Source organism: Emys orbicularis, chromosome 1 (assembly GCF_028017835.1).
Source record: "Emys orbicularis isolate rEmyOrb1 chromosome 1, rEmyOrb1.hap1, whole genome shotgun sequence".
NCBI classification, from domain to species: Eukaryota; Metazoa; Chordata; order Testudines; family Emydidae; genus Emys; species Emys orbicularis.
Window position 1 is genome coordinate 343,718,887 of NC_088683.1, and position 23,273 is coordinate 343,742,159.

General features: G+C 39.3%; 1 protein-coding gene across 3 annotated transcripts in view; it reads right to left on the reverse strand.

The window, feature by feature from the left end:
• FAT3 (FAT atypical cadherin 3) overlaps positions 1–23,273 on the reverse strand; it is a 452,955-nt gene that overhangs the window by 119,441 nt on the left and 310,241 nt on the right. For 2 of the 3 annotated variants that reach the window (XM_065417527.1, XM_065417519.1), the window contains exons 6-7: positions 15,884–16,023; positions 568–843 (exon numbers count right to left, since the gene is read on the reverse strand). In XM_065417527.1, coding sequence (XP_065273599.1) covers positions 568–843; positions 15,884–16,023 — 416 coding nt within the window. Of the gene's footprint in view, positions 1–567; positions 844–15,883; positions 16,024–22,995; positions 23,065–23,273 lie in introns of all 3 variants that reach the window. The other variant, XM_065417510.1, reaches the window with a different exon arrangement.

Consider the following 23,273-nt stretch of genomic DNA (forward strand, 5'->3'; position numbering starts at 1 on the left):
GCAACTTCCACATCAAAGCAGAGCACGTTCAGCTCTATAATTTAGGCACATTGAGCATACAAACCGATAATTAATTTTTTCTCTGCCTACTCCAATGTTTGGAAATGTAGCTGAAAGCTGTTTAGTATATGAATATCTACTACCTTGAAATAAACCTATATAAGTAAACTATATATCAGGCTGCCATGCTTCCAAAGGCTGCAGCTTTGTGAACGGCAAGAAAGCGATTCTTCTGTGAGCGACTTCTCAAAGAACTTTTTAGATTTTCTTCAGAAACTCTGAAAATGATCTCAGATGAAAGGGCCAGACGTCAAGAGATTATAACATTTCTTGTTTGTTCTCCGTCAAGATGGCAAATCATTTCATATTACATAAAATGTACTGGTAATAAGTCTTGCAGAGCTTAAATAAAAAATGTAAAATCAATGCACAGCAGTGCAGGAAAAGATTAAATTAATTACCATTTACCATACTAAAAACTCTTTGCTTATCCAAAAACTGAAGTAAATATACACCTTAAACAGCAATGATAGTGTTCTAGGTACCAAGCTTATGTTCCATTCTTACCATTACATTCAGGATGTGCTTATCTTGAGCTTCATGGTCTAATCTCTCGGCAGTGTATAGTACCCCCGTGCTGGGGTCAATTCTGAATTTTCTCATGCTGACTGAGTCAATGCTGCTGTGAACAGTGTAGCTCAACTTGTGTTTCTCGTCTCTGTCTATAGCTTCGACCTGCAGTATCTCAGTATCAGGGAGGATGTCCTCCGAAATCGTGACATCGTAACTTGGGTGAGAGAATTCCGGGCCATTATCGTTGTTATCCAATACTTTGATAAGAACCTACAGATAACATGAAATAAATAAATCAGTAAAGCAACTGTGACTAAGAGTTACTGAAGTCAAGTGAGTTCACTCAAAGAAATACGATTTGCTTTACAGAACTGTACGATATGTTATTCATATGCGTGCTGGGGCAGAGCAGCCGAGAGGCATCATTTAATGTTAAACAGTCACCTCCACAATCAAAATAAATAGCAAGAATATTCAATGGGAAAGCAAATTGATCTTAATTAAAATGATCTATCCTAGAGAGGATCATTAATGATCTAAACAAGAGATTCACAACACCTAGGTTTCCAGCAATAATCGGAATGACTTACTATTTTGGAACTTTGAATTGCTATAGAGACATTCGCTTTGTGGGTGTTACCAGAGAGCTGCATACATATTCTGGGCATTTTTTTCTCATTATCATCAAGGCCACAAAACTGATCATTTTCCTGCTGTTTAAACCTGTTCTCTTACCGGACTAAGCATTCATTAAATCCCGTACCCTTCTCAGCCCCTCATATTGCACTGTGATGTACTATCAGTCAGTATGTTGGTATCCAGACACAATAGTGATGGGTACTGCAAGTGTTCATCACATTTTAAGCAACAATCCTATTGTAGGAGTGGAAATTTGGGCCAAGAATCAATTCAACGCCACACAGATCTAAAGCCAGGTAAATTGGAACATATTTTCAAGGATAGGCGATCTAAGGGCACTGGCTATATGGCAGATTTATTTAAAAATAATTTACAATTCCATTCAATCCCCTCCTGCCTATGCTCTGCCCAGGACTCCAGCCTTTGTGGCCCACTTGTTCAATTTTCCTTCAAACACTTTGGTGCTTTCCCCCAATCTTTGCCTTAAGCCTGGGAGGAGCTCTCCATAACAATCTGAAAAGCCACTACATTATCCTCTTTCAAATCCCTCCTTAAAACTCAACTCCAAAGTGATGTCCACAAAACACTGATCAGTGGTACACTGTAACTGCAGGGTATTATACTGATTGTAACAGCTCACTGTTACCCGGGTCTATCCCCATCCGATTGTAGTATCCACCTGTTCTCTCTCCTCATAGGTTATAGGCAGGGCCCTCTTTTCATTATATGTGCATGTGTACTGCCAAGAACAACAGGGCCCCAAATCCTGATTGGGGGGCTCTAGATGCTACCCCAATTCAAATGGTTAATAATCACCATCCCCACCTTCAAGTTTTTGCTTATTTATAATTTTGACAATATGTAACCATAAATATACCACAAAATGTGTTTATCACCAGCCGAGGAATCAGATCCCTGCTGTGGGCTTGGTTTCAAGCCTGTATATGCTATTGATTACTTCTGGGACCCTGGCAGCAGAATCATAGAAGAGGACAAGGAAAAGTGTTTGTAACACTGAAACAGACAACAACAAATACAGCTGTATCTTTCATTGCATTGGGGAAAAGCGGTCTCTCCTGCAGAGGATGTCTGGGAAACTCGATACACTTTTTACAAAGAGTGCATGTAACACTAGAGATGAAGAATAAATGTACCACAGGAGGGAATCCATCATTTAAAAAAAATAGTTCTCACAGGTTGCCAGCTATAAATGGACTGACCCTATTATTCAAAAGTTTTAGAAAGAGATAGGGAATGAAGTGAGACAGTGCCTAGGAGATGTAGTTATAAACCAAACACATGTCTGCTGAGTGATCTGACTTGCCTCCAGGATACTACCTCTGGTATAAAGAAGTGTCTCAACCTGGCTCTTTTGTAGCAGAAAGAGTTTATTACAGTGCTGGATCAAGCCCAGCTCACCCACACTTTTTGTTTTAGTAGAGGAAAAAATTATTTAATCTGTTACTACAGTATCACATGAAAAGACATGGCCGCAGAGGGAAATGAAACTTTAGATTTCCATGTTTGGAAGCCTTTCTTGAATACTTTACCAGACAGAGCACAAGCAGTTGCAAACTCCAGTCACAATGACCTAGCCTGGGAACTGACTAAAAGGCAGTTGCAATGAAATGGTCTATATCTTAAAGCTATTATCAAGGATTTAGCATGTGACTGTGCATTTGGGAAGGTTTAATCTTTGATAGCTTATGGGGATATGAAGAAGGGAGGAAGCTGTATTAGGTTATTTTTTGGTGAGAGAGACGTATAATAGAGGGGTAAACATATGTCATTAGATCTAAAATGATGACAAATCTCCCATACTCATTGCAGTTTTATTTTTGTTAACATACATAATACATCAAGATATGTTTCTAAGATACTGAGATAAATGAATCCTTAAAAAAAAAAAAAAAGATGTAGCACTTAGGGATTTTAGATGCCTTAAAACATGGGGAAAGGTTTGGAATAAAAATAAAGATCCTAATTCTGCTCTACATGCACACAGAGTAAGGCTACCTGACCAACAACTTGCTCCTTTGTGAGCATAGAAAAGAGACACTGAACCAATCTGAATGTGGGAGAATATGATGGGAACATGACCTCCAGCATCTAACACTTAATATGAAAACTATTCAAATAGAACATTCCCTAAAAGCCGTGACACTTTCAACCCTTGACACATCCTACTGTAAAGCAGCGTGATTATTATTTGCTACATTGTTAACACAGACTATAAGGAAAAGAGATTTATTTTGATGTTGATTTAATTAGTGGCCAGGAGCTTTGTCATACATCAGTTAATTTAGACATTCTAATTGAGAAGTGAACACTTTTCAAACGTTAAATAGCATTTCACTGCAATGCTGAGTGTATTAGATTGCACAGCTATTATTACAGCACGGATTACATTCATTTTGGGATCATTACAAGTTGCCATGTGAGTTGTTTTATTTTTTTTTTTTACTAATGCTAGAGTGTGTTAGTTCAATCCACTCTCTCTATAGGAAACAATGGTTATGCAAACGTGGGAGCTCACAGTGACAAGTCTTAACAGCACTGAATTATGTGCTACAATGGGGACATTAACCACCAACACCATTGTTGCTGTGTTGAATAAGATTATACAAATGGCACGGTCGCTTCCCTCTAGGTGTTTATGTGCAGGATTTCTGATTCCATTGTAGCAACCATGAGATATTGCAACCCAGAGATGTGTACATGCCTTTGTTCACCACCTTGATTGTACACTCACAGCTCCTTGATCTATGATCTCATTCAATCTCATAAACTAAGCAGGGCTGAGCTGGGTCAACATCAAGAGACCAAAATGGAAACCAAGATGCTACAGGAAATCATAGCAGTGATTCATTAGGTGGCATTCTCTCTGATACACCAATGAACCAATAATCTAGCACATTATTAGGGAGCACTGAGGTGCTCCTTGCATAAGACTGAGGTCCTAATTAGTTGTGGTTATTAAAAATCCCATGGAATTTTGCACTTTAAATTTTCTTGGTAGTTTCACGGATAAGGTTTTCTTTTCACTTTCTGTCCTGAACTTATATGAAATTTTGATAGTTGCTGTTTAATGGGTTGCCAACTCCCTCCCTAGAGATGACTGCATTTTAGTGGTGTGTGAAGTGATCCATAGTGCAATACATATTATTTATTACGTACTTTGCATTTCTATAGTACCTTCCCATCTGGAGATCTTAAAGTGCGTTACGAACATTAATGACTGAAGATGACACTATCAACTTGAAATTTAGTCTATTAAAAAAGGAGTTAAAAGGAATTTCAGGTACTGTCACCTGCCCCTTTGTATCTCTGCCAATTTGTTATGGGTTTATAATCATATTTTCCTGTGTTATTTAAAATCATGTTCTCTCCCCTATTGCTGTGTGAAAGTCCTCTCCCCACCCAAATAAAAACAGTGGAAACTGACTGTGTAGGAGAAAATGATTATATACAAAGTGTTTCAACTCCACAAACTGGACAAAGTATAGAATTTTGTTTTCTCCGAGATCTTTAAATTCTAGTAATCTTAGGAGTTACTTGTAAAAACCGTAGGTAAAAAATGTGCAGACACAAGTATGATTTTTAAGCTGATGGTATCCTATTAAGCCTCACAGCACTTCTGTGGGGTAGATAAGTATTATTATCCACATTCTACAGATGGGAAAAAACAGAAGGGGAGCGGGGGTTGTGTGATGCTGTATGGTCAAAATATAACCATTTATATCATTAATACTGCCACTGTTAGACAGATGCAACAAATCTTGATCAAAGTATGTCATGTAAGGTATCAATGGAAAAGTTACAATCTATCAAATATGATTATCCTATTTGTATGCATGTATCATCTTTGTATCTAAAGTTATGCATATTGACTATGTACCAGTATTTCAAATGTGTTTGCTCCTGGGGTAAGGTAGTTTACATCCAGTCTAACCCGCACATTGTGAATGGATCATTCAAGTTGATGGCCCATTAAGGAAAACAAGGGCCATAGAAGAAGCCTGTCCCTGGCCCAGTGAGCTTTCCTTTGGACACTTTAGCCAGAATATGGGTAATGGCTGCTCCTATGAGTTATCAAAGCATGCAAGGGCATGTGACTTGCTCATGTGACCCTGGACTCCATCTTGTGCCTATAATTCCCCACAAACTGAGACTGAGAGCAGTCCCTCCACATGGGAACAGTTATAAAGGACCCTGGAAGCATCTCCATTTTGACCTCTTTCCTGCTCTAATCTCTGGACTACGGACTTAACACTAAAAAGGAGCATTCCAACCAATGGACTGAGGACCTTCCGATCTTTTGGAAGTTATCAGAGACTTTCCAAGCCAGCAGTCTGTAATATCACTGCTACAAACCTGATCCAAGAACTTTGCAATGACTGTATGTATTTGATTTCCTTAACCATTTTAACTCCCTCCTCTTTCTTTTCATCTTATAAATAAACCTTTAAATATTAGATACTAAAGGATTGGCAACAGCATGATTATTGGGCAAGATCTCAATTATATCTTGATCTGGTTACGCGGCTGATTTTGGGATTAGAAGGACCCTTTGTTTGATGAAATTGGTTTTAAATAACTACTCATCCAAGTTTAGTGTCTGCATGGTGAAATGAGTGCTGGAATGCCTAAGGAGACTGTAGTTTCGACTTCTTGTTAACCAGTGTGAGAGAAGTTTACTTTTGTTACTGGCTTGGTATATCTTATGGAAGAATAACCACCAGCCTGGGGTGTGTCTGCCTTATTTCTCAGCTGTTCATCCTGAATTTGGCATCCTCAGCTGTGACCCACTGAGACACGGCAACAGGCTGTTAAATGACTTATCGATTATCACACAAGGGGTCTGGGGCAGGGCTGGGAATAGAATCCAGATCACTTGACTATTAGAGGTATATTTTTGATCCATTTCCGCATTAGTCCTGTCACCTTACAATATTTCCTTATCTTGTAGAAGATTTCCTGCTATGCTGGTTGAATTTTATAGACTAAAAATGAGGTCCAGAGAGGAAAAAAGTCCTTCTCTTCAAAAAAGGAGCAATGTTAAGGTGACATGAACATCACACACACACACACAAATGGGTCTTGATTACCCATATGTGGATAACATTAAATGAGCTGAACTGAATTCAATCAGAGTACTCATGTGAGTAAAGTTACTCAGATACACAAGTATTTGCAGGATTGTGCCAAAGTCCAGAGGTGAAATCCTGGCCTCATTGACAAACCTCCTATTGACTTAAATGCAGCCATGATTTCATTCCTGAAGCCTTAAAGCCTAACCATCCCGCAGTAAGGGAAGTGTCTTGTATTTTTTTACAAGAAGTAAGTCTTATCAACAGAATTGGATCCAAGGCTAACAATGCATGTGTGTGTGTTTCAAACCCTTTTCTTTTGTTCCAAATTGAAAATTTGACATGAATGAATCTGCCATTCATTACTGTTACTTCACGGGTCAAGTAAGCTTTTAATCAGACAAAGATTAATTGGCACACATCAGGACTGGCTTTTAAAAATATTTATATACTAGCTGCAGTTGCCCAAAGTTGTTGTCAACTTGGAAGAAGGTAACTGTTAATATTGTAGGTCAGTGGAGCATTATGTTGACACAATACCTATTATTTAAAATGAAAGTCTGATTTTAAAAGTTCTACGGTACATCTCCTCAATGAGATGCAATGAAAATATTTAATGCTTGTGTTCTGTTAAGTAGTGATGGCCTCAGGAATTCCTCTTTACTGAGGTCGCCAATTAAAACACTTTTCATATGCAAACGTTATCTGAAAGACTTTATCCACCCTCATAAAGCAAACTTCCAGCACAGCAATCCTTGCCCAGATATCCTTGAGAGCTCATATCTTTTCCAATATGTAGCAGGCTCTACAAAAGCTTGCCCATTTCTGGTCACATTGTGCCCTGTCTAATTTACAGTCTGAACAAGTGTCTTGCTATAAAAGATCTCCTTCTCCCTACTCACTTCCTATTTCCCACAGTTAAAGCAAATTTCAAATAAAGGACCTTGTGGAGCTCCAAGCTTATAAATTAGGCAAAGTAACTCTCAGAGCATTACCAGAGACTTTGTATTCAAAATGGCAAGTGACAGGCCTAGAGAAATACAATCAAATCAAAGCAGAACAAAGCCTAATGCAGGAAGTCTCTCCAAAGCCGTTTTTAATGTTGCCCATCACAAATACTTCTGGTCGAGGCAAAACGTAGTTGAATAAAAACTGGACATATGCCAGGAGCTGCTTTACAGATATTTGAGGCTGGAAGAATCCTCTTGGGCTAATTGCTTGGTCAGGGAACTGTGTTGTAGTACAACCCATTAAGTGCCTGAATTGCTTCAACTCAGCTTACGCTTTTGTATGGGTTTTGAAAACCTACTTTGATTTAATATTGCTTTCAAGAGTGTTACCACACAGGTTTATTTGTTACAGCCTGAGACTTTTTTTCTCTACCCTTCTAAATTTTCCATACAAATGCAAACAATTTCTCCACCATCCTCAGTGGCCAGTCATTCATGCTTTAACATGTCTCTGAATTTATACTGAAATGGAAATGAAACATCACACACCGCCTCCACTCCACAGACTGGCATGTGGTAAGACAGTGCTGGGGTTGTGGCCTGAGGAAAAAGCCAGGCTCCGGAGAGTGGAGGTTCTCGTTCTGGAGAACCGTCCTGCTCAGAAAAGTGAAGAATTGAATTAAAACAAAATGTAGCTTCATCTCAGTTCTGTGCGCCATTCACAGCAACTAACTTAACAGTTAAGTCTTCTAGAACTGATTGATATGGGAATAGCTGTGGTAGTGGCTTAGCCCATGTACCATCCATGCCATCAGGAGACAGCAGAAAAAGGACTTCAGTGAAGGATCCAGTTTGTTTAACAACTGGCAACCTGGTAGAGGGCTGAAAAACATTTTAAAAATGTCTCGAATTAAAGTCCACATGTGGAGCTATAGAGGGCTATGATGCTCACCTACATTTTGACCCATCGCCACTGCTGGTTGAAGGTGAGCCTTTCAGCATTCTGCAGAAACAACCTCCCTCTCATGTGAAAGATCACTATGATTTATTAGTATTCAGTTCAGCAAAACTATTTCCTAAAAGAAACGTGTGCCCTGTAAAAAGAGAACAAGTTCTACATCCTGAATGTGCCATCTAAAGGATTCTAATGAGCAGAAAAATTCCATGGCTTTCTGCAGAGAGGAGGGAAAAGATCCATGAATAATAGCTCTGGCTGAGGCTCATTCAACCAGAAGACAATATGGCTGGTCTGGGCAAAAGCATTTTTAACAGGAACTACAAATATTGCTCACAGAAAAATGTGTAGGAATAGAGACCTAAGCATTCACAAAGCATGAACCAAGCCATCATGAGATTGGTTTATAAATAATGAGATTTATTTTTTAAAGCTTTTTTTCCTTTACTGTCTGGAGTTTGAGCCTTCAGGGTTCACATTTTCTCTGAACCAGGAGGAATAAAACTTTCATTAACAAAAACCAAAAGGAAGCTGTGTTTCTGAAATGCTTGCAAGCAGCATGGAAACTACTTAAAACCACCATAATAGGTGTCAGTATATAATGCCTGCATCTGTAACTTTCACTCTATGCATCTAAAGAAGTGAGGTTTTTACCCACGAAAGCTTATGCCCAAATAAATCTGTTAGTCTTTAAGGTGCCACCAGACTCCTTGTTGTTTTTGCACCATAATAGAGGCTCAAACTAAATGTATACCCCCCTTCCGCGCAAAACAAAACAAAACAAAAAACAGTAAGAGGACCAAACAATGCCACCATGGCTAAATAGCAGACTAAAAGAGGTGGTATGGGACAAAAAGGCAACCTTTAAAAACTGGAAGTCAAATCCTACTGAGGAAAACAGAAAGGAGGGTGAACTCTGGCAAGTCAAGTCATTGTGGAGAAGCTAAATGAATTCTGTGCATCGATCTTCGCTGCAGAGGATGTGGGGGAGTTTCCTACACCTGCGCCATTCTTTTAGGTGACAAATCTGAGGAACGGTACCAGACTGAGATGTCAATAGAGGAGATTTTGGAACAAATCAATACAGTAAATGGTAATGAGTCTTCAGGACCAGGTGGTATTCACCCAAGAGTTCTGAAGGAACTCAAATATGAAATTGCAGAACTGCTAACTGTAGTATATAACCTATAACTTAAATCAGCCTCTGTACCAGACGTCTGGAGGATAGCTATCGAAACACCCATGTTCAACAAAGGCTCCAGGGACGATCCTGGCAAGTACAGGCCAGTATGCCTTACTTCAGTACCAGGCATGTTAGTTGAAACTATAGTAAAAAACAGAATTATCAGACACATAGGTGAACACAATTTGATGGGGAACAGTCAACAAAGTTTTTGTAAAGGGAAATCATGCCTCACCAATCTCTCAGAATTCTTTGAGGGTGTCAACAAGCATGTGGACAAAGATGATACTGCTGATATAGCATACTTTGACTTTCAGAAGGCTTTTACAAGAACCCACAACAAAGGCTCTTAAGCAAAGTAAGCCATCATGGGATAAGATGGAAGGTCGTCTCATGGATCAGTAACTGGTTAAAAGGGTAGGAATAAGTGAACAGTTTTCAGAATGGAGAGAGGTAAATAGCGGTGTCCACTAGGTATCTGTAGTGGGACTTGTGCTGTGCAAAATATTCATAAATGATCTGGAAAGAGGGCAAACAGTGAGGTGAAAAGTCTGCAGATGATATTAAATTACTCAAGATTGTTAGCTCCAAATCTGACCATGAAGAGTTGCAAAGGAAACTCACAAAACTGACTAGGCAACAAAACGGCAGATGAAATTCAGTGTTGATAAGTGCAAAATAATGCTCATTGGGAAAAATAATCCCAAGTATATATACAAAATGAGGGTCTAAATTAGCTGTTACCACTAAGAAATAGATCTTGGAGTCATCGTGGATTGTTCTCTGAAAACATCTGCTCAAAGTGCAGTAGCAGTCAAAAAAACTAACAGAATATTGGGAACCATTAGAAAAAGGATATATAGTAAAACAGAAAATATCATAATGCCACTATATAAATCCATGGTATGTCCACAACTTGAATACTGTGTTCAGTTCCGGTGCCTTATTTCAAAAACAATATATGAGATTTGGAAAAGATACAGAGAAGGGGTATGGAACAGCTTCTATATGAGGCGAGATTAAAAAGACTGGGACTGTTCAGCTTAGAAAAGAGACGACTAAGGTGGGATATGATAGAGGTCTACAAAACCATGAATGGTGTGGAGAAAGGGAAGAAGGAAGTGTTATTTACCCCTTCACATAACACAAGAAGCAGAGGTCATCCAATGAAATAAATAGGCAGCAGGTTTAAAACAACCAAAATAAGTATTTCTTCACCCAGTGTGCAGTCAAACCGTGGAACTCGTTGCTAGAGGATGTTGTGAAGGCCAAAACTATAACTGAGTTCAAAACAAAATTAGATAATTTCATGGAGGACACGTCCACCAATGGCTATTAGCCAAGATGGTCAGGGACACAACCCCGTGCTCGAGATGTCACTAAACGTCTGACTACCAGAAGCTAGGACTAGGCGACAACTCGATAATTGTCCTATTCTGTTCTTTCCCTCTGAAATCTGGCACTGGCCACTGTCAGATGACAGGATACTGGGCTAGATGGAACACTGGTCTGACCCAGCATGGCCGTTCTTATGTTCTCATGTAATAGCACGACTCCAAAAGTCCTAGGGTCATGGCTTCATGATTTCATTCAAGTTTGGGGACAGCAGATGTCCCCCAAGGACTAGTGAGCAGGCGATACCTGCAAGAATCACGTTTCTCATGAACTCAGACGTGGTGTACAACTTCAGATTTTTATAAATTATCACATTGCCTTCAGCAATGATGAATTAAGTGGAGGAAAAACAACCCCCCCACCACTGGCTTGTTCCTGGCTTAGCCTTCCCAGAAGTTAATCAATCTAATAGGTACCTTCATACTCACACTCCAATAATATATCAAGTAAATCAATATTCCTCCCTCACAACTACCGCTGCCACTTTGCTTGGATCATAGCAAGACTGCATTAAAATAGATTTTTACTGGCATAAAACGTGGTGGTTGCAGCCTTGATGAAGGGGCGACATGGTAAGTGGGAACAGTACATTAACACGAATAGTGTCTCACTCACGAATCTGCATGGATCTCTGTAACTTGACATCATCCACACCCCCACCAAACATCCTTTAATTCATGTGGAAAGCTTTAAGGCCTTCTTGGGTTTCTTAACTTCTTTCTTTTGCCTCCACCAAAACTAATCTATAACACAAAACGTATGAATTTTAAATCATAATGGTTTTGTTTCTCTTACTACACTGTAACATGCAGTGTAGAGGGCCATGGGGTGAGGGAAGTCTCAATAGTTTATCAGAATTTAATAAATGTGCAGCTACTGATGAAACTAAAGCTGTTATACAGGTCTTCACCACTGATCATATTACTGAAACAAAAATCTTTGGCATTTTTACAATGTCTTTTACCACTTCTGACTGTGTAACGCACCAAATGCCAGAAAGAGATAAAGGGAGAACAAGTGCTGTTGAATAAAAGGAAATATGTCTCCATTAGGCATGATGAAGATCAGCTGTTTTGTAGTAAACCCCCACATGTTGGGGGAGGGGGACGCGCGGGAGGGCTTCTTTTATTTATTTTTTTTAAATGAAGCGAAGGGATTTATAGATGGATTCCCCCCCACACACATACTTCTTCCAGAAAATATTTTTGCAAGTAACATTAAAACTAGGGCTGTCGATTAATAGCAGTTAACTCGCAAAAATTAATCGCGATTAATTGCAGTTGTAATCGCACTGTTAAATAATAGAATACCAACTGAAATTTATTAAATATTTTGGATGTTTTTCTACATTTTAAAATATATGGATTTCAATTACAACACAGAAAACAAAGTGTACAGTACTCACTTTATATTATTCTTATTACAAATATTTGCACTGTAAAAATGATAAACAAAAGAAATAGTATTTTTCAATTCACCTCATACAAGTACTGTATTGCAATCTCTTTATCAGGAAAGTGCAACTTACAAATGTAGATTTTGTTGTTGTTACATAACTGCACTCAGAAACAAAACAATGCAAAACTTTAGAGCCTACAAGTCCACTCAGTCCTACTTATTGTTCAGCCAAACACTAAGAGAAACAAGTTTGTTTACATTTATGGGAGATAATGCTGCCTGCTTCTTATTTACAATGTCAGCTGAAAGGGAGAACAGACTTTCGCATGGCACTTTTGTAGTCGGCATTGCAAGGTATTTATGTGCCAGATATGATAAACATTTGTATGCCTCTTCATGCTTTGGCCACCATTCTAGAGGATATGCTTCCACGCTGATGATGCTGTTAAAAAAATAATGTGTTAATTAAATTTGTGACTCAACTTCTTGGGGGAGAATTGTATGTCTCCTGCTCTGTGTTTTATCCGCATTCTGCCATATATTTCATGTTATAGCAGTCTCGGATGATGATCCAGCACGTTGTTCGTTTTAAGAACACTTTCACTGCAGATTTGACAAAACGCAAAGAAGGTACCAATGTGAGATTTCTAAAGATAGCTACAGCACTTGACCCAAGGTTTAAGAATCTGAAGTGCCTTCCAAAATCTGATCAGGACGGGGAGTGGAGCACGCTTTAAGAAGTCTTAAAAGAGCAAGACTCCTGTGTGAAAACTACAGAACCTGAACCACCAAAAAAGAAAATCAACCTTCTGCTGATGGTATCTGACTCAGATGATGAAAATGAACATGGGTCGGTCTGCACTGCTTTGGATCGTTACTGAGCAGAACCCATTATCGGCATGGACACGTCCTCTGGAATGGTGGTTGAAGCATGAAGGGACATAGGAATCTTAACGCATCTGGCACGTAAATATCTTGCAACACCGGCTACAACAGTACCGTACAAACGCCAGTTCTCACTTTCTGGTGACATTGTAAATAAGAAGAGGGCAGCATTATCTCCTACGAATGTAAACTAACTTGTTTGTCTGACCGATTGGCTGAACAAGAAGTAGGACTGAGTGGACTTGTAGGCTCTAAAGTTTTACATTGTTTTATTTTTGAGTGCAGTTATTTTTTGTACATAATTCTACATATGTATGTTCAACTTTCATGATAAGGAGATTGCACTACAGTACTTGTATTAAGCTAATTGAAAATACTTTTTTTTTATTTTTTACAGTGCACATATTTATAATAAAAATAAATATTAAGTGAGCACTGTACACTTTGCATTCTGCGCTGTAACTGAAATCAATATATTTGAAAATGTGGGAAACATCCAAAAATACTTATCTATGTAGTATTCTATTATTGTTGATCATCACGACTAATCACGCAATTAATCGTGATTAATTTTTTTAATCGCTTGACAGCCCTAATTAAAACCCAGGTGGTTCTATGCCTACAGTGTAATGTACTCTACAGAACTCTCAGTAGATTATATTAATATTTTATATGAGATATTTTTGACTTAGCACATGGGCTTTATTTTGTTAAATAAACAAATGTGAGTAACATAGTTCAGCTCTTTTTATCACTTTTAAGTCTGAAAATTCAAACTTTTGAATACGATAAAAATACCTTACATGAATTTATATAAGAGAATTATAGAATATGAATATATGGAACACTATTCAGTATTTCCTATATTATAAATTCTCATCTCTAACATTATTTCACACGCTATAAAAGAAAACAATCTTTATGATTTTAATTCCTATTTTTACATATGAAAACATAACTTCCAGAAAAAACTAGTTAATGAGTTGATTATATATCACACAGGAAATGATGGTTATTGCTATATCTTATATAGCCCGTTACTATAGTATCTGAGTACCTCACAATGTTTAATGTACTTATCCTCACAACACACTGGTGATTTAGGGAAGTTCTACTATCTCTGATTTAGAGATGGAAAACCGAGGCACAGAGAAGATAAGTGATTTGCCCAAGGTCACACGGGAAGCCTGTGGCAGAGCAGGGACTTGAGCCAAGACCACCCACAACCTACTATTTATTATTATTTTTCATTATTTGTATTACTGTAGCACCTAGGGGTCCCAGTCACAGACCAGGACCATGCTATACTAGGCACTGTACAAACACAAGAACAAAAAGACAGCCCTTTCCCCAAGAAGCTTATCAAGACCAGTGCTCTAACCACTGGGCCATGCTTCCTCTCTATTAAATGATGGGTTTAGGTGGACACCCACAAAGAAGTACAATTTTCATTGTGGGCAACTGTTTTGTTTTTGTTTTTTGTGTCTTTCTTTTGGTTATTTATCAAGCATTTTAGTAACATATTATTCAATATCTAAATCAAATCACAGAGGCTGCGTAAGTGATTGCATTGGGTATGTAACATGACATATCTGGCCCGCAGAGATTATGGTTATATTTAGGATTGGGATAAAGAACTAGCCAATATATGTACAAAATTCAATTTGCTAGCTACAAGCTTGTATCAAATGCTTCTGTTTAACTGTCACTGAAGGCTCTGGAGATAAATCAAAAAGTACAAACTGGAAGTACTGTAAATAGCGAAGGTTAAACAGCTCATAATTCTTGAAGGTTTGAGACTTTGATCACCTTTTCAAATAAGGGCGGAGAGCTCCCAAACTATATATGACTCATCCAAGCAAAACCAGACATTTCTGATAACGGTAAGATAAAAAGGCAAAAAATAAATCTGCCATGACATCTTTTTGCATTATAAAGAAGCAAATAACATTACAAACCTAATTTTTTTCATTTCCTCTGCAGGCCACCTTTAATTTGGGAGGCCCTGTACATTCCACTGATGTAAATTTCATCCTAACAGTATAAGGTGCATGCTTCATGCACACTTCACTCTCATGCTGAGTTAGGAGTCAAGGCACTAACTAATCCATACCTCTCAACTGTACCTCACTTTGAGGGACAGCTCTCCTTTTAGTCCCAAAGTTGTCTATGCTCCACACAAATTCATCCCCTTACTTGTATTGTTGCAAATTACTGACATCAGAAATAAAGAAATGTAGAATTGAGGTTAGACAGTCATTGACAGGAAAGGAAGGAATCCCACAGCACAAGTTTCCTGCCTGAATAATTTGTGCCTGTCCCTCATTTTGGGTCTTTGCCACACATTATGCCACATTTAGGCATGGGTAGGTTGAGAGGTATGAACTTTATTTAAAAAAAAGAAAAGAAAAGAAACAGAAGATAATCCACAGTATTCTACAGTAAAATCCACAAAAACTGCGGAATCACTATTGTAAGATGATGTCCTCTGGACCATGTTGTATAATACAAATCTGTGCTGTCAACATCTGTGCCTAGCTCCCATCTGATATGGAAACCCTCAGCCCTGGGACAGAATCTTGGTTCAACATGAACATGAAGACCAGAAGAAGAAATGCCACTTTTCTAAGTATTAAACATTCAAATTTCTTCAAAGCAAGTGGAAACATGCTTCAAAATATTCACCAAACACCAAATCATTTAATTTGGCTCCCATAGGGTGTTCTTTTAATTCGGAGGGCACAGTTATTCTATAAAATTGCACAAATTCCACAAACAAATGAAAAACTTGCACACAAAGAATGCGATATTGTACCTGAGTGGTTGCAACATTTGTTCCATCGGTGACCTCCACAGTCATGTTATATATTGACCTCTGCTCTGCATCCAAGGGCTTTGCAATGACAATAGTGCCCACGCCCTTCTCAGCATCGAAAGAACTATCGAAATTCCCTCCTAATCGTCCACAAAAACACAATTCAATTAGCTATCTCTGGAAACTTTCCATAGAAAACGTATCTAGAGGTAGGTGTATCTGTTTATTGACAACCACGTTTAGGGCCTTCTTTGTGCATAACCCAGTGAATTTTAGTGATACTTTTTGTTCTAAAATAACTTATATTTCAAAGCACAGTTTTGTAAACTGTAAAACAGATGTTAGAAAAATGCCCTGAAAACAAAAGCTTCAACAATATATTTAAGTGAAACATAATTAATTGCATTTATAAAAATATTTTAGGGGTTATAAACCCACAAGAGATGTGCCCTTGTAATTCCTGTAATGAACAAGCATAAGTTTTGGTTTAAGAAATTCATTTTAAGGGGGCTCAATTTCTACAAATTTTATGTCAATGGGCGTGAGGACTAGACTGGTCTTTTAAAATGAGTATGGCTTATTGCATATTTGGAAAAAAAGAATGTAATGCTAATTTCAAGGACATGTAAATATTTGTCAGGAGAGGTCAAATAATATGTCTCTCTCAGAAATAATTAAACAGAGTTGACAGGGAAGACACCAAAAAAAAAAAAAAAACCCACCAAATCAAAATAAACCTCTAAAACTTCTCTCTGCATCTTACATCAGAATTGTTCCAAATACACAGTTGTCCTGCCAAACCAAATTACCTACAGCAGTGCAAAAAATATTGCAGCAGCTCATAAAGTAGAAAAAAAATCAACAAAAGAATAAGGGAAAGCCATAAACAACCAGAGAGTAAAGGGTTACCAAGAATATTCTACCACAGCTACAGTTCATAAGTTAGAACTGGTCATTGTGCAAAAAGTAGGATTGCATTAACAACTGCTGTGCTTCCCCGCAACTCAGGGAGATCAGATGTCCCGATTTTATAGGGACAGTCCCAATATTCGGGACTTTGTCTTATACAGGTGCCCATTACCCCCAAGTTTGCCTTCTGGTCACCCTACTCAGCTATAAAGAGGAGTTTATTATAATTCCAACTCAGAGATTTTCTGGAGCATGAGGAGAGGGAGGAGGAATAAGACTAGATGGGGAAAGAACTCTTGCGCTATTTTAATTAAATATTAGTACCATTCCAGGAGCTATATTTTCTAAGGGCCTGATCCTGCGAGGTGTGGCGTGCCTTTGATTCCCATTGATTTCAGTGGGTGTTTAAAATGTTTCAGGAGGTTCTTAGCCTCGCTAGGGATCAGGTCTGTAGTTGAAAGATTTCATTCCATTGATTAATTTTGTTTTTGCTCAGTAATTTTAATTGAATGGCTGCTTTGTTCTGGTGAAACCTTAACCATTTTTTGGGGGCTGGGGGCTACCGTTACTCCTTCCTCTCACACCCTGATACACAAAAAAGACTAGGGAGGGGAGCAGGCAGGGCCTCACCCTGACCTGCAACTGCTAGATGCACAGTGTGGGAGTTTGGGGCATCCTCCAAAGCTATGGGGCAGTCACTGAACTCCCTCTGCACATTGGGAGATCCAGAGGGACCTTTCTCCTGCACTGCCCCACCAGGGAACTGAGCCTAGCAGGCACAATGTGGCCCTCCATTAAAACACTGCAATTTGGTCTGCTGTGATTTACAAAGAAGAGAAGCACTCTCCATTCCCCACCCCCTTTCTGCATAGCCAAACCACTTACAGTTCCCAGCGGTTATATATACTTAACACTTTTTAATTGCTAGTGAAAGCATAATTGTCCTTGACATTTAATTAACGTTATGGAGATACCAAGTTATTTGAAAACTATAAGATCATATGTTTGGGGGTATTTTTAAGTTAACCTAAAAAAAGAGAGAGGTCATCTCCCAATTAATGTTTTTAATTGATTTACTTGGGAAATACTGCATGAAAAATAAAATCAACTCCGGGGAAAAAAAATCGTTTGAAGAAGCGAGTTTGTAGATGGTTGCAAGGAAACCTGGGCAGAAACGAAGCTAGCCTTGGGACAGTCTGCACTTTTCAAAGAGAATGTTTCATACTGATAACCGTGAGAAATAAAATGAAAGACTTTAATACAAAATGCTTAATAACTATCTTAATGAGCAATCAAAAATCGTATGTTATCAGCATGCACTTCCAAGGAAACTCTGCCTTAAAAACTTCCAAGAAGTTAAAACTGAGAGATTAGCACTGCAAGTTTTTAAATGCCCTTTCCTTGCTTGCTAAGTATAGTGTTTAGGATGAGGACAATGCAGATTGTTCAACACTGTGCCACAAATAACACCTATCTCTACCTGCTCTATGAGCCCCAGACAACTTTGACTAACTCCAGAATACCTTCCCTAAAATTAAGAAACTTAATTCAATTGGATTAATAGTATAGGTTCTCATGTGGCCTTCCAAAATTATATTCACGATATATTTCTCTCCCTCTCTCTCTTTCTCCTGTCCCTCCCACCAATTAGCAGGGACTGGGCTGTGTTTATTTTTCATGGTTCAGTTATGTATTAAATAGTGTGTTACTGAAGAAAGGCTAGGTCAAAGAACTGGGTCTGCATTTTAGGGTGAGGTTTGCTATTAACCCAATCTCTGTTGGGATTCAGGGCCATATTTATGGGTAGTTTGTATTTAGCACCAGCTGCAGACAACAGAGAATTTGTCACTTGATTATTTCATTTAGGGGAATGACCTCTCACTCAGCCTGAGATATTTGGGTTGTGCCTCTCTTCTAGCATACACCAGAGGCTAGTCAAACTTGTGTCTGAGAGTTCCAGGGCTTAGCCAGACTTCAAACAATCACTCACTAGGTGAGTGTTTCCAAAAGCGTATTGAAATGCTGAAGCCTTACTAGTAAATTAGCCATAAATTCTTAATTGTAACAGCTTGTACAAATGCATTCACTACATACATGCACCCAAAGGAAGTTCCTCAAGTGGGACAGAATGGGGAACAGGTGTTTCCCAGAAACAAAATCATAACAAGGTTTTGCTTCTGGAACCTGCCTCTCCCCAGTCCGAGACTTCAGGGACATAGAAAGCAATGCAGAAAAAATACTAGGAAAGGTGGGATAAAGTAAGACAGAAGAAATAGAACTCTTGCCTTCCCTACAAATTAGTGGAATTAAATATTTGTTCCAAGGCGTGGGGAGGGGGGAATCTTGCTTAGCCCTGCCCCAAAGTGAGTTATAAAACCTAGGATGCTAAGAGAAAAACATCGGACAGCTGAACCTCTGCCCTGTATGCAGTGCCGGAGGAACAACGATGGAAAGGGAATGGACAGATTCCAGGGTCCCAAGGAAGAGTCTAAACTGCCTCTGGCATTTGCAGAAAGAGAGATACAGCCCAAATTACTCAGGGAGAGGTCAGGATAGGAAATTTAGCTTTCTAGTTCTGGCGGATCTAAAATAAATCTATATGCTGGCAAAACAGGTACCAAGTACTCTGAATTCAACTGCAGCATTCAGTTAAAACATGGCATATTTTAGAAATATTAGTAACCCGACATGCAAAGCAAGACTTCATATGTAGCACATTATCTTAGGCCTGGTCTACACTGGGGGGGGCGGGGGGGAGAGGGGAGATCGATCTGAGGCTAGGTCTACACTACCCGCCTGAATCGGCGGGTAGAAATCGACCTCTCGGGGATCGAATTATCGCGTCTCGTCGGGACGCGACAATCGATCCCCGAATCGACGCTCTTACTCCACCAGTGGAGGTGGGAGTAAGCGCCGTCGACGGGGAGCCGCGGAGGTCGATTTTGCCACCGTCCTTACAGAGGGGTAAGTCGGCTGCGATACGTCGAATTCAGCTACGCTATTCGCGTAGCTGAATTTGCGTATCTTAAATCGACCCCCCCCCGTAGTGAAGACGTAGCCAGAGTTACGCAACTTCAGCTACATGAAGCTGACTCTGCCTGCGCCTCTCGCAGCGGTGTAGTACAGGAGTCGATGGGAGAGCGCTTGGGGATTGATTTATCGCATCTAGAGTAGATGCGATAAATCGACCCCCGCTGGATCGATTGCTGCCCGCCGATCCGGCAGGTAGTGTAGACCTTCCCTTAGAAAGGGAAAGACACTGCAGAGATATTTTGAATTTCAGCAAAGTAGCTGTTAGTAGCAAATCCAAGGCTATGATTCTCCTGAGAAGCTGAGGATGGGGCAGAAAAGTAAGGTGTAGGGGGAAAAAAATCAAGAAATATAGTACACAGTTCTCATAGCAGATGATTCAAAAGAGGCTGGGGAATCACATGTTTTTGGCACTCAGTGAAAATCAGTGCAATGTGGTTTTCACAGGAAAAAGTTTACATTATTGTTACCCAGGGATCCTGAAATTACTGGAATTTAAGCACAATGGGGTAGGAACGTCCTGCTCTAGTTTTAAAAGATGCCTGTCCTTTTAAAGGCCTACATCAGGAGTAGGAGGAAGGGATGGAGAGAGATCTATTGGGAAAGTGTCAGAAGGGTTTTGTGCAACATGCTACATAAGCAACAATCAGCACCGTGCAGCTCAGCTAATGCAGCGAAAGTAGCACACTAATTATCGTACCACTCCCACCACCAGTGCAAAGGGGTGAAAGAGACAGAGACAGAGAGAGGGCTCAGTTTACTTGGGAACAAAAAGAATTTCAACTGTCTAGGAGCTTCTATTCCATTGAAAATGAGTTTCTTATCCAACAGTGATTAAATATAACAAAAACTGAGAAAATGGGCTCTTGTGTACAGGGCCTTCACAATGCAGCGCTGTGGGCTGTGTGCGATCTGACAGATATATTGAATACATGCTGAAAACAGAAATCGGGTTTGACTTTTCAACCATTATTGATTAGAAGGGCCCAAATAGAAGGCAGCCTCCTATGTGAGGAGGTGAATTCCAAATTAAACAAACAGGCAAGTAGATATCAGAAAAAAAATAATGAAGGGAAATCATTATACTGGGAGATTCTGGTTCTCATTTATTTTATGAAGCCAATAAACGTAAAGGTTGAACTCCAAACTCTGAGTTAAATCAGGCACTTGCATAAGCATGCAGAGCTCCCGTTGACTTTACTGTGGGATGTTCATGGAGATGCAAGTGCAAAATTCAGATCAGGGCAAGGCTGCTGCCCTCTTTTAGTGTTGCTCACAAACAGCTGTCCTGAGCCATCAGTCCCTCAGACCTTCCTGTACGGTAACTGACACTGCTTAGAAGCAGTTAAATTAATCTAAACATAAAATACTTAGGTTGTAAGCTCTTTGTGGCAGGGACCATCTTTTTGTTCTTTGTTTGCACAGCACCAAGCACACTGGGGTCCTGGTTCAAGTCTGGTGCTACTAGGCACTACTGCAGTAGAACTACTACTACTAATAAAGTAGATGGTCACAGATGCAGACTAGGGAATCGACCTTGCAATGTACTAAGCGGTGCCAGGTGCCCAGAATTCCTATTAAAGTCAATGGAAGTTAGGCGCTCAACATCTCTTGGTACTGACTCAACATCTTTCAGTATGAAACCCTAGAGCCTTTACGGACAATGTTAGGATTTTTTTTCAGGGGGGGGGGATAAATTAAAACCTATTTTAAAAAGTATTTAAGCTATTCTAGATGTAAGTACTATATTGAATTACAAACTATGGGCTCTAATTACCATGCATGCTCTTCATCAGCCGTCTCTTTGGGAGGCAAACATGTTGAGCACCATTACGAGGAGGTGCTGGAACAGGAATAATTACAATGATGCGTAAGAATGTAGCTGGAAAGCAGCAGCCTTCTCTCAGACTTAAAGTTGAGAGCATTATAATGAGAGTGGTAGGATTCACTGAGCAAAAGACAAAACGGGATGAAGGGCAGAGAAGTCCAACAAGAAGTTCTCAAAAATAACAGGAGTACTTGTGGCACCTTAGAGACTAACAAATTTATTAGAGCATAAGCTTTCGTGGGCTACAACCCACTTCTCCACGAAAGCTTATGCTCTAATAAATTTGTTAGTCTCTAAGGTGCCACAAGTACTCCTGTTATTTTTGAGGATACAGACTAACACGGCTGCTACTCTGAAACAAGAAGTTCGAGTTCAAAAAGTGACAATAAAGTCAATGGGTGGGGGGGAGCCTCCCCCTGGGAGGATAGTTAGGGTCAGCAAGAGGAAGGGAATGTAAACATGATGCTAATATAAACTGCTCATATTGTGCTAAAACTATCGAAGAATGCAAGGGAAGACATTAGGAGATGTGTTTTGCTCTTCTCGAAGGGCTAACGGGAACCCAAGAGCACGACAGCATTGGGCTGAGTTTTAATGATATTTGGCATCTCAGAAACCCAGCTACAGATACAAGCGGAAACACAATAGTTTCCCTTCCTGATCTGCACAGATTGGCAGTTAAGGACAGAAAGGTTACAGAGATGTTAAGTGAGTTGCCCAAAGCCACACAAATAAATCAATGGCAGAGTTGGGAACAGACCTCAGGAATGCTGACTCTTAGTTTCCTGTTCCAGCTGCTAAGCAATACTCCTTCTTCCCTCTTTTTCTGATATCCACGGACCTACTGCATTTGCCTTTGCATTTAAAATACCACCACTGTCATTCCCTCTCCTGCCTTTTACCAACCATGTTTGCTTTCCTTTCCTCCACCTTTATAAGCAAAGTTATGGAAGGCAAATTAGGCAATTTTGTGCTTGAAATCTCACATCTAAACTTATTTCTCTTTTTCAGCTTGCATTCAAGATGATCATTTTGGTGGCTCCATTTGCAACCCACATGCTGATGCTGCTCACGCCTATTTTTTTCCATTTCATGTTTTAAACGGACAGCATTGAACTGTAAAACATTTGATTTTTTTTTTGTTAAATTGTGAAAATCCGTGAATAAAGGGATAATAATTGGATATGATAAAAGCTGTCATAGAAAAGAATGTATCAAGTCCATTCTGTCACAGACACTTATGAAAGATGTAATATAATTTGCTTCAAAGAACTTGTAAAAAAAAGAAAAAAAAAAGGCAGCTTGGATAGTTGTATTTTAGCAAATGTGTTTGCACTAAGGGTACCTTCTGTTGAACAGTTCTGCCCACAAGCTGTCTGTAGAATATAGAACATCTCTCGAGCATGCTTGCCACCTTGAAGCAGGGCAGTCGGAAGCAGAAAAAAAAGAACAGAATGCAGAAAAAAAGGTGAAGAAAAGAGAGAAATGAGGGACAGCAAGTCTAAGTACCATAAATACATTTAGAAATGAGATTAGCAAAGTATGACAATAGAATTTAAATGACAGACAACATCAAGATTGCAGTAAATAACATACTATGAAAAAAAAAAACAATCCAGCCAT